At 49.1% G+C, this 11,573-nt stretch overlaps 1 protein-coding gene across 2 annotated transcripts in view; it reads right to left on the reverse strand.

Moving 5' to 3' along the window:
• Window positions 1–11,573, reverse strand: part of LOC101626429 (long-chain-fatty-acid--CoA ligase ACSBG2) — a 28,412-nt gene that overhangs the window by 3,445 nt on the left and 13,394 nt on the right. For both annotated transcript variants that reach the window (XM_012729497.1, XM_004689305.2), the window contains exons 6-10: window positions 9,499–9,648; window positions 4,665–4,841; window positions 2,542–2,723; window positions 2,176–2,409; window positions 46–263 (exon numbers count right to left, since the gene is read on the reverse strand). In XM_012729497.1, the coding sequence (XP_012584951.1) occupies window positions 46–263; window positions 2,176–2,409; window positions 2,542–2,723; window positions 4,665–4,841; window positions 9,499–9,648 (961 nt within the window). The remainder of the gene's footprint in view (window positions 1–45; window positions 264–2,175; window positions 2,410–2,541; window positions 2,724–4,664; window positions 4,842–9,498; window positions 9,649–11,573) is intronic.

Genomic DNA, 11,573 nt, shown 5'->3' on the forward strand with positions numbered 1-11,573 from the left:
GCCCTTGAATGTTTAGGACACCCCACAGAACCAGACCCAGTATACCTTTGATGCGACCAGTGATGTAGAGGAAACCCTGTTTGTCCAGTTTCCCCAAGTCCCCAGAGTGTAACCAGCCTTCCTCATCGATGGCCTCCATGGTCGCTGCCTCCTTCTCCAGGTAGCCCATGAAGACATGGCGGCCCCAGAGGCAGATCTCCCCGGCGCCATCCTGGGTCTGCTGGCTCAGCATGCTCTTGCATCCACTCAGGATTTTGCCGCAGCTGAGGGGTAGCAGGAGAGAAATAGGCTCAGAGAAGCAGGTATGTCGACCTGCACACAAGACCAGGGCAGCTGATTTTAAGAAAACCAACTAGAATATCCTTAGAAGTTAGTTAACGCCACAAAACAGTACTTTCCGGAATCCATATTCTTCTAAGACTTTTTTTTTTTTTTCTCTAGAGCTAATCCTTGGAAGGTTATAGGATGCAGAAAAGGGAACCTTTTCTTATTCACTTGTTGATTGGCTTCACTGGCAGTTAGACGGATCAGAAGGCTTTAGGGTTACGTGTAGGAAATCCTTTAGTAAGAGCTCAAAATTTGCAGAGCCTCTTAATGACTTCCCATGGAAGAACTTTCTAGAACATAAAACAACAGCAGCAACAACAAAAGATTGATAAATTCAACCATGTAAATACAATGGTGGAGTCAAGACTGAGTGGAAGTTCATGTTACAAATCCAGATACTGCGTTTCATGTTTTTGGGGCAGGTTTGCCCTCTGAGTGCCAGATGTCATAGAAAATGTTTCCATTTGGTATGAAACACTACTTACACCAGATGAACTTGAGCATGATGTAATTATTCTTTTGGGAGAGTGTTGTGAGTTGAATTGCTCCCTCCTCCATTCATATATTGAAACCTTAATCCTTGGGGCCTTAGGTGGTGAGTGTGTTGAGATTTCATTGAAGATACAATTAGCTCAATTAAGAAGTCACCACGGAGTCAGGTGGCTCCAAATCCAGTATGAGCAGTGTCCTTATAAAAAGGGGCATCTGGACACAGATCTGTACGCATGGAGAACACCATGTGAAGAGGAAGAAAGAGAGGTCACTGCTGCTCCTACGAGCCAAGGAATGCCAGAGACAGCCGGCAGACTCCCAGAGGCTGAGAGAGCGAGGACCGAGCAGACTGTCCTCACAGGTTCCAGAAGTCAGCAGCCCTGCTGACCCCTTCATGTCAAGCTCCTGGTCTTCATACATGTGAGAAAGTTAGTTTCTGTGTTTAAGTTGGTGGAACCTTGTCACAGCAGCCCTAGCAAACCCATGCAGAATGAACCAGATGTGTGCGGCAGGCTGGAGGGAGGTTTTCACTATAATTTTATACCTTCTGATTTTATTTTTTTGAGATGGGCATGTATTTCTTGTTCAAAAAGAAGTAAAAACAGAATTTGTCCCTTTCCCCCCAGTTGGGACAGTGGATCAATTATCTGTAGGGAAGGACCACTCTTTGGTTCTGGAAAAATACTCCTGGGCATTTGGGGTGCTGCAGGAAACACGAGATAGGATTATGTTGTGGAGATGGGGGGAATAAGTGAAGTACAAAGCTCTCTTGCAAGGTAAAGTCAAAGGTAGGAGATGGTTTTGCTAGAGTGGGAAGATTAAGCTTAGTTTTTGCTAAGTGTGAAGACAGTTGGAACATGACCAAGTACGCGAGGGAAGCTGGACTTGCAGTGTGGCGGGTGGGAAGGGCCCGGGGAGACGCAGCCAGGGCTTGGTGAAGGAACGCAGCTCCCCGACAGCCAGGGAACATGCCTTTCGTTCCTTCTGTTTCGGGGTCACTGCAGCCTGGGGTAAAATGAGCTTCAGGAAGAGCCAGAGAGGCTGATAGAGGTGGTGGTGTCCCAGGTGCCAGGAGGTAACCTAGCGCCTGGGAAGTCTGGAGACAGAACTCCCAAGTGACAAGCGGGAAGGCCACAAAATGCTCAGAGCCTTCCCCTTATCCGTGGGTTCTCCCACCACAGAGCTTCATGGGGTTGTGACTATCTGGGACTTGAAGGCTAGGGGGCGGGCATTCTGGAGACACTGGATCTGGATGCATCTTCACCCAGAGGCCTGCCCACCCTCCCATCTCCCCCCTCCCCCCCCCCGCTTGAGTCTGTGCTTTTAGGGCCCGGGGACCACCCAAGGGGCTGGTACCTCAGAATCTTGTAGTTCTCTTGATTGGAGATGGTGTGGGGTCCTGTGCTTTCTGACATACCGTACATCTCGCCCACAGGTAGGTCTAGGCTTAGAAAGAACTCGGCGGTCTCTTGGCCAAGGGGTGCTGCTGCACTGATGCAAGAGTTGCAGTGGTCAAGGCCGAGGGAGCTCCTGACATGGCTGAACACGAGGGTCTTGGCCACGCGGTAGCTCATAGTCACTTCTTGTCTCCTGTGAACAAGATGCCAAGGAGGCAGGGCCCATGACCAGGGAGCCAGAGGGGCTGATGGGAAGTAGCTGGTGATGGCTGAGCTCCCTCGCTCACTGTTCCTCCCACTCCGACCCCATGGACCCTCCACGTACCCCATCATCTTTTTTGTGTTGGTCCTTAATCCAACAGCTCTTGCCCATGAAAACACCTTCTTCCTCAATCTTGATGACTTGGCATTACTTTCCTTTATCTTCTCTTCCATCTTCTCCCAAATTCGGGGTACCCCCAGGAAGGCAGTAGGTTTTACCTCCTGCAGAGTCTTTAGCAGCGTACCCTGGAGGGGATAGAGTCACATGGGTACCACCTTCCATGGACCCCAAATATCCATCTCTCCACAGCTTCCTAGCTCAGTCCAGGAGAACCTTCCCTTGGTTCTGATTGGACCAGCCTGAGCCTGTGACCCACAGGAGCTAGCCCATTGGCTGCTCAGTGGTCAATCAGATTTTCACACTTTAGGGATTTGGTGGAGAGCACTTGCTGGTAAAATAATTTTGGAAGGTAACACCAAGATACTGTGGACATTTTAAATGCAACTTCATTTCTGTGGCTGGAGAAATTTAGCAGAATGAGACTCATGTGAAAAAGAGGCACATATATGGCATCCTTTCCTACTTAGTTTCCTGACAGAATGGAAACAGGCTGGATAGTCAATGATGGGTGATTGGCTAACGAAACTGTCCCAGACATGCTGTGGAATATTGCATACCTTTACCCCCAACTCACGAGATTCCCTCCCACCTCCAAAATGACCTGCAGATTCAATGCAATATTAAAGAAAGACCTGGGCAGGGTTTTTCCTACAAATTGACAGGTGATCTTAAAATTTATAGGAGGGAGGGGCATCCTGTCATGACTGCTCATATAAGATGCTATCACCATCCTGGTCAGGCCTCAAGGTCCACAACTTCCTTCTTCCTCATGGAACTACCTTCCTTGGAACTGCCTAGGAAGTTATATGCATGCCCCAACTGCATAAGTGCATCAGCCTGAAGCCAAGACTATCTGAGATGGGGGAGCAAAACCCTTACCCTATTGTCTCAAAATGTTAATCTGTGGTGACATCCACGCTGTGGATTTTCTCAACACTCCAGCTGAACTCTATGTTCTTTCCTTACCTTATTCTGTTCCCCTCATTCCCTTACAGTTGTTACCTGAGAGCTTCTCAGGTAAAAACTCAATAAATAGCAACCTCCCATTCCACCTCAGGTTTTGCTTCCAAAGGGCCCCATCCAAAATGACAGCAAGTCCTGCTTAGGGCAGAAAGATGGAGGAAAAAATAATGCAATGGAAACTTCAACATTTGAGAAATACTCAAATAAGAATGTGACAACCCATAAACACAAACTGGACAGGTATGCAGAAGCTTCACAAAATTGAAAAACAAAAACAACTATTTGGGATAAAAACAAAAAGTTGGGCCATGTAGGAAAATATATAGTAAACCACTTGGCTAGTTAACTGAGAATTATTTACATTGAAAAAGTGGAAGTGAGGGTATAATAGAGTTAAATTCTCACCCTTTACAATGGAAAGATAATAGATAATATTTTTCAAGTGGATAATTAAAAAAAGATGGTGTTACATATTCAAAAAACTGTAAATAAGTGCTAGAAGAAATCTGAAAACTTTGAGAAAATTTGCCCTCTGGAAGGTAAGTCAGGATGCAACTGGTTTTCAAAATAGGTCCAAATCCCCTATCTCATACTCCTGGGACAGATGTATTTCAGAATTTAGAATTCTCTAAATTTCCTCTGGAATTTAGAATTCAGAATGCTTGTCCAGTGCACATCTCATCAGTTCTATAGTGGTGCTTGGGCAAACATACTGAAACTCATTACATTGGTGTATGCATATTGCCAGTAAATGGGATAAAATGAAGACTACAAATAACTTCATGTTAGTGAAGGTGATATTTATTGCCCAAAATGTGGGTTTTTAGAAGCTTTTTGGAATTGGCAATACTGGCTTTTGAAAAGACAACAGATACCACACCTGCTTTTAATACTATGCATGTCTTTGCCTTGGGTTGTTCAGTGTACGACTTACACAGCCATACATGGATGCCATGACTTGGATAAAGTTAAAAACTAGAAGAATGTGGGCAACTGTTTTCAACACTGCTAACTGGGAGCAAAACAGGAGGACAGAGAAGGAACCCCCTGAGATCTGGGTTTTAACAAAACCATCCCTTCACTAGGCCTGCCCTCAGCTTTACCTTGAGAGCATCTGGCTGAGCAAAATAGATGACAGCCCCAACCTTCATGGGTATCCAAACATCCATCATCTGAGCTGCAATGTGGCTCAGGGGAAGGTAGCTGACGACCACCTCCTGCTTTTCTGAGGCGTAACTCAGGCCACATTCCTTAGCTGCTGCCCCGGCCATCCATGTGATCTAGAACAGAAGTAGTTGACGATCAAGGGTGCTTTGTCCTCTCTAGAGGGCCATTTCATTGCAACGGTCGTCATATCCTGCTTAACAACGGAATGCGCTGTGGAGAAAGGCATCACTAGGTGATTTCACCATTGTGTGAACACCGTAGAGTGTAATTACACAAACCTAGATGGATCAGCCTGCCCCACACCTGGCTTTATATAGAAACCACCATGTGATGTCCCTCACTGATGGAAACATTGACGTGCAGCACGTGAGTGTATTTAGCAAACATTAGAGAAGGGATGTGCCAGGCATTGCTCTGGCAGGATATACACACCGAGTATTTTATTCCTCAATGGGCCCCCATCATTCTCTGGGGGCCCATACTGTGATTCTCCTTATTTTGTAGATGGAGAAACAAGCACAGAGTGAACTGACTTGCCCAAGGCCAGGAAGAGCTGTAAAATTCCGCAGACAACTGGGGTGAGGAGGATGGGGACAGGATGGGGACCCTAGCTTTACAATGTCTACTGTGAAGGATTCAGTAAGTGTCCCAAAATTAAATCCTGGCTCCATTATTTGGGAACTGGGTGACTGCAAGGAAGGCGGAGTAACTCAGGCTCTTTGCACCTGTCAGCCTCTCCTGCCACCACTTGCAGCTTTGTTTTCCACCCAGGTTTCATTACCCATGTGATACTGTGTTACTGCAGAAAACCTTGGGAGCTCCACCTCCTATGAATACCAATATCTGGGCCAAGAAACAGGCCACTGGGAGCTTGCAGGGCCACGAGGCTTGGTTGCTGCCTGCCTGCCCTCCTGCTTGCTGGTCTAGACGCCTGTGTACCTGGCTCCCTGCTTCAGCATTAGAGGCCTGTCAGATCTACAAAAAGATTCTTTTCCCATCTGCCCCAGTCACCCATGAACCTACCCAGCCTGGGATGATTGCATGGCAGTGAGTCTGGACTCCTTTGCAGCTTCTATTTGCTCATCTGTAAAATGGGTACAGAGGCTTCTCTACCAGGGAAGTAGAACTATGGAACCAGTGTTGTCCAATAAGAAAAGGCAAAATACTAGCGCATGAACACCCCCAAAATTAGCAAATTGTTTTCCTTTCTCCAATGCATACCTTGATGTTTTAACTTATCTACAACTTTGAGTGATGTATGTTTATAACTGGTATCACGAATCTGGTGAGCAGTTACCTCCTTCATCCAGCCATACAGACGCCACACTGTTCCTGCAACACACCAGCCACGGTCCTGCCTCAGGGTCTTCGCAGTGACTCTCTACCTGAAATGCTCTTCCTCCTGCTTTCCCCACATTGACCCTCAAATTTAAATTTCCATTTAAATGTCCCCTCCTGTGACACCACCTGAAGTTTCTTCCGTCTGGTTTTCTAGGGGCCACTCACCGCAGCCTGGGTCGTTCTGCTCATTTCCCGGCTGTTCCCACCAGCACTGCGCTAGCCTGTAGCCCGAGGTTCCTGGCACCTGAGGGGTGTGGCACGTGTAGACAGTGATGCACAGTGGGCTACATACTCCTGGGTTCAGGTCCTGGCCCAGGCCTCCCTTTGGCCTGTCACCTCAGCAAATCAGTCCCCTCCCAGCCCCGGTTTCCTGAGGGGTGAGTGTGTGCAGCACAGCAGGCAGACGGTGCCTTCCACCGGGGAGAGGCTCTGAGCTGTTGTGGAGTTTGGTCTAGTTTTAACATCTTACAATAAAGATGGTGACTTAAAAAATACATTTGACTTCCAACAACATGGATTTGAACTTCAGCGTTCAGTCACGTGAGTTCTTTGTCTTTTGCCCCAGGCTTCCACGTACATGGATTCAGCCGAACAGCGGTGCCGAACCTGAGACTCAGGAGGTCAACGGTGAGTTATCTGCGGGTTTTCAGCTGTGTTGTGGCGACTGCCCCTAAGTTCCCATGTAAGCTGGCACACGGCCAGTTGTGCCAGCTGACATTGACATGACCCACAAGACGAGGCATATGGATGTGGTGGAGCGAAGACAGCTGTTGATTCTCTGCCCCCTCGCCTATGTGAAGCCGGACTCTCTTTCCCTCCACAGGGCAGCTCCAGTGACTTATTTTAACCATCAAAATAGAACAGATGTGAGAGTAGCTGCCTGACTTTGAACCTTGGTAGATTGAAGCTTCTGCCTTCGTCCTCGAGAAGGCTTGCTCTGGGGCTAGCCAGTCACTGTTAGACCCACCACGATGCTGCCACGCTGGGCGGAAACCAAGACATGTGAGACGGGGTGAGATCCTGCTAGACCCTTCCAGGGTAGCCCAAGCCCTGGCTGAACACAGCTGAGTGATCCCAGCTGATACCGTGTGGGGCAGAAGAAACATCTGGCAGAGCCCTGCCCAGTTTCCAGACCCAGAAGTTACACACTCCTGGTGTTTTCAGTCACCGCATTCAAGAATGGTTTGGCAGGAAGCAACAGTGTGTTGAACCATTTAACCTTTTACCCCAGAGGAAGAAACCATTCTTTTCTCCATTCTAAGGTGTGGAGACACCAGGAAATGGAAAAACTTGTTCTGGGTGACACAGCAAGTAGGAGACCCAGATTCAAGCCCAGGTGGCCTCATGCCAGGGCTTGTGCTTGTCACCCCTGTTCTAGGAGAGTGATGGCTCACCACACCTGAGGCCACTAGGAATACAAACACCAGGGTCAGGTAGAGGCCTAGTCAGACTCCTTTCTTTCACTCTTTCCACAGAAGTGGACTGAGCCCTCCTACCTAGGACACACAACAAGCGAGTTCTGCCCTCAAGGAGCTGACGTTCATTTGAAGTCAGTGTAAGAAAAACAGCCAAAGTGGGAGTAGGTGGCAACTGGGTGGTTAACTTTGTTTGCTGTTGTAAACAGCAAGGTCAGGGAGGGCTTCATGGAGGAGGTGAGATTTGAGCAGGGATTCAAAGAAGGCAAAAGGTCAAGATGCACAGCTCTCTGGGAGAGAGAGCCCCATGCAGAGGGAACAGCCAGCGCAAAGGTCAGTGTCTGCTGGCAACTCGTAAGCTAGGCGGTCGGGAAAGTTCGCAGAAGGCAGAACTGCCAATCACTAGAGAACCAGCGCTCTTTCTGTAGGGAAGTACCACTGTGAGTTGGTGTGTAACCTGCCAGATATTTTTCTTTAAAATATTGACATCTGTAGCTCACTCACTATCACTTTGAAATCTTTACAAAAACCACAGTGTGCTTGGCGTGCTGTTCCATCACCAGCTTTACAATGTTTATGCTGCATCTCTGGGGTCTTTCTACCGTAGCCGCAGAGATCTACAGTGTAGCTGAAATGTAGACTGTGGCTCAGTCTGTCAGGGCCACGTGCTGCCCCTACCCTGTTGTTTGCTGTGTGACCGGTGCCAAGTGATTTAACCCTTCTGAGCTTCGGTTTTTCCGCCTGTAAAAGTAACACCTGCCTTATGAGGATTTACTGAGTGTAAAACTCTTAGAGCAGTGTGGTCTGAGACGTGAGGAACATGTAGTAAAGGTTAACTAACGGTTCTTCTGCAGCATTCCTTTTGAAAAGTTTTTTTTTTTAGTTGTAATTGACATACAATACACCACACATATTTAAGGACTAGTCACACACACCCCCTTAACCATAGATGACGGGGTCGCAACAGGTTATGCCGTCACCCAGGTGTGGAGTGAACCAGGTGTGTGCAGTGACACTCGGTGACATTTTCACAAGTGTGTACCCCACCATGAAGTGGCATGTGACAGTATATAGTTTAACACATAGCCACATGTGCCTACATTCGTGAAGCCATCACCACCTCACATTTTCATCTCCCCTAGAAGTTTCCTTGTTCCCCTCGGTGAGCCGTACAATGTTAGCTAGTATAGCTGATCCTTGGACTTGGGGGTCGCAAATCCACGTGTAACTTATACTTCAATCAGGCGACATCGCTGAGTAACCGAGTCCATAAACACAGCCAGAGATAGGAAGGTGTCGAGACTAATGGAGCTTCTTGCTGCTTGCTAGGCAACCGCCCATCCGCTTTCTGTCTCTAGCTAACTCTGCATTTTCTGGGGTTTCTGTCTCTATAGCGAACTCTGCATTTTCTGGGGTTTCTGTCTCTATAGCAAACTCTGCATTTTCTGGGGTTTGAATGGAATCTTTTAGCATCTGTTCCTCTTACATAACAGTGATCTAAATTCTCATCAGCTGGGGACTCCTCCCAGCTCTACATACATTTTCCCCAAGCACCCTGCTTTCCTTGAGGAACCAAAACACCAAGTTCTGCTTTACTCCCCAAACACAGAATGTGTTTACTGCTCCTCAATGTATGTATTTTTATGATAAAATGCAGTTCTAAGCGCTCTACAAATATTGGCCCATCTAATCTCCAAGCTGATCTTTGTGGCAGGGACTACTGTATCGCACCCATTTTGCAGATGAAGAAATTGACATTTGGGGATAATCTGGCCAAGATCAGAGCGTTGGGATTTGGACTTAAATCCCAAAGTCCAAGTCCTTGGACTCCAAAGTCCTTAATCTCAAGCCTGCCTTGTGCTTCAAAGAGGTTGCAGAGTTAAGGACCTGGCTGTGAGCCAGGCCCCTAATTGCAGCCCCGCCCCAGTGGGTCAAAACTAAAACGACCTGAACTTCAGTGTCCCAGAGCAAAGGGCTGTGGTCCCTCCACTGCTCATCAGCTGAAACTGCTTACGTTGTCGTGGCTGAGCATCACGCCCTTGGGGTAGCCTGAGGTCCCGGAAGTGTAGATGACCACAGCGCACTGATTGGCTTTCTGGCTCTCCATGATCTGGTCCAGCTGGAAGTCAGGGATGCTGTTGCCGAGTTCCATGAAATCTTCCCACTGTGGACAGAAAAGACAAATGCAGGATGGGGACCCAGTGGTGTGGGGTGCCCCTCCGCTTGCCAGACAGGTCTTGTTCCATTGGCTTCTCCTAAAGCGTGATCCCCAGCTCGAGGACAGGCTTAGGCTGTTCTGATGCCCCTCAGACCAGCCCCGTGCCTGCTTCTGCTCCTCCATTTGCTGGGCGGGCTGCTGTCAGCCCCTGCATTCCCCTTTCTCATTTGTGAGTGATAGCCAGGGTCCAGCCACTTGGTTGTTCTAAACAGTAAATGAGTTTGTATACTTCAAGTGCTGAGAACAGCGGAGTTGGGCATTGTTTGTTCTCTGCACTCCCGATTCCTCTCCACACTCCAAACATCATAGTTAATAGATTGGTAGGGAGGCTTCTACCCAGTTTCAGAGTCCAACCCTGACAGGTTTAAGTCAGAGAAATCCATCTGGGGATTGTGTCATAGCTGGGCACGTGACTGAGGTGGTCCGATCACGGTGACACTCGGGCTGTCTGCTGAAAGTGCAGGGACAGGAATAAGCGCTCTGGCCATGCACGAGCCCAGCAGTAGCCCCAGGAAATGCCGACTATCTCAGAACCTTGGGGAAAACGAAGCTGAAGTGGAGCCAAGAGAGCAAGATGGAGCCTGCGTCATGGTGATCGAGCACTGGCCCAGCTAGGCCTGAACGCCATGCCTGGGTTGTGGTTGCACGAGTCATTTGGGATCAGGCTTTTGTCATCCTTACCAGTAATGGGCATGTGACTCTCCCAGCGACAGAGGAGGGCATGGAGGCTGCGGTGCTCAAGCGACACAGCAAGTGAGCAGAGAGGCCAAGATGGTGCCCCTCCAGCCACCGTTGAAATGCGCTGTCTTACAGGGAGTTGTTGGCTGTGGGAAACTGAGTACAGCATTGGACCTGCACAGTATGCCACTACTGAGCCCTCAAAGTTCTGGGCAACAATAACGCCCTGTCTTCAAGATGGCAGCGCCTCAAGTCCTCCATTTCGGCTCTGCATTGCGACACAGACAGTCGGCATCCCTGTCCTTTGTCTGAGAGATACTGCAACCTCCATCCCCCACCCCAAAACTCTCTTCTAACGCTTGTCCAGGACCTGGTCCCCCAGGAGTCACAAGTTACTAGATTGGGGTAGACTCTGGCCCCACGCCAGTCCACTCCAGTCCTCTCTGAGGCACTGTGATGTTGCTCCCAAGCCCCCTTGCAAGTATCACAACTGCCCCCCCCCCCAATTCTTGTCCAGTTTCTGAGACCCTTGTTCTCTCAGACCTAACAAATTCCTGAACAGAATCACTGGGGCTCCTTCCCCTGCAGAGAAGTGGATACTATTCCATGTCACCAAACTGTCCCCTCCAAATCCTTCTCCTCAGCCAAAAGTGACTGCGGTAGGGAGACTTGAGGCACTGTCTGTGGAGGCTGCTGTTGGCAGCGTAGGTGGGGGGCCCCTGCACCTGCCGTGAGTTTGGGTTCCTCGCAGCAAAGAATTATCGGAGCGGAAGGTCCAGAGTCAGCACCAGAGAAAGCCTGCCCTAAGCGCTGTTCCCCGGCACACAGGCCCTTTCACTCAGGGACTCCTGCAAACGCCGCCGCCTCTCCACAATTGCAACCAGTGCAGCGTGTCCACTGAGTAATTCGGTAGAAAACAGGCCTGTCTTAGAATTTCTTTAAAAAGAAAAAAATCTTTACATGGTCTTTAAATTCTACGTGAAACCATGAAAGAAGCAAATTCGGCCCTGGCCCGGTCCGCCAGCCCTGGGCCGGGAGCGCGGCCGCATCTGCTCCCCCAGGCGGTGGTCTGGGGGCGTCCTTCTGCGCCTCGCCCCGGGAAGCGGCCGTCCAGCTTCCCGCAAGAGCTGCTGCCTGGACGGCGCCTCTGGGGTGCGTGTGTGTGTGTGTGTGTGTGTGTGTGTGTGTGTGTG

This window comes from Condylura cristata, unplaced genomic scaffold, assembly GCF_000260355.1.
Source record: "Condylura cristata isolate star-nosed mole 26May11 unplaced genomic scaffold, ConCri1.0 scaffold00025, whole genome shotgun sequence".
Taxonomy (NCBI): Eukaryota; Metazoa; Chordata; class Mammalia; order Eulipotyphla; family Talpidae; genus Condylura; species Condylura cristata.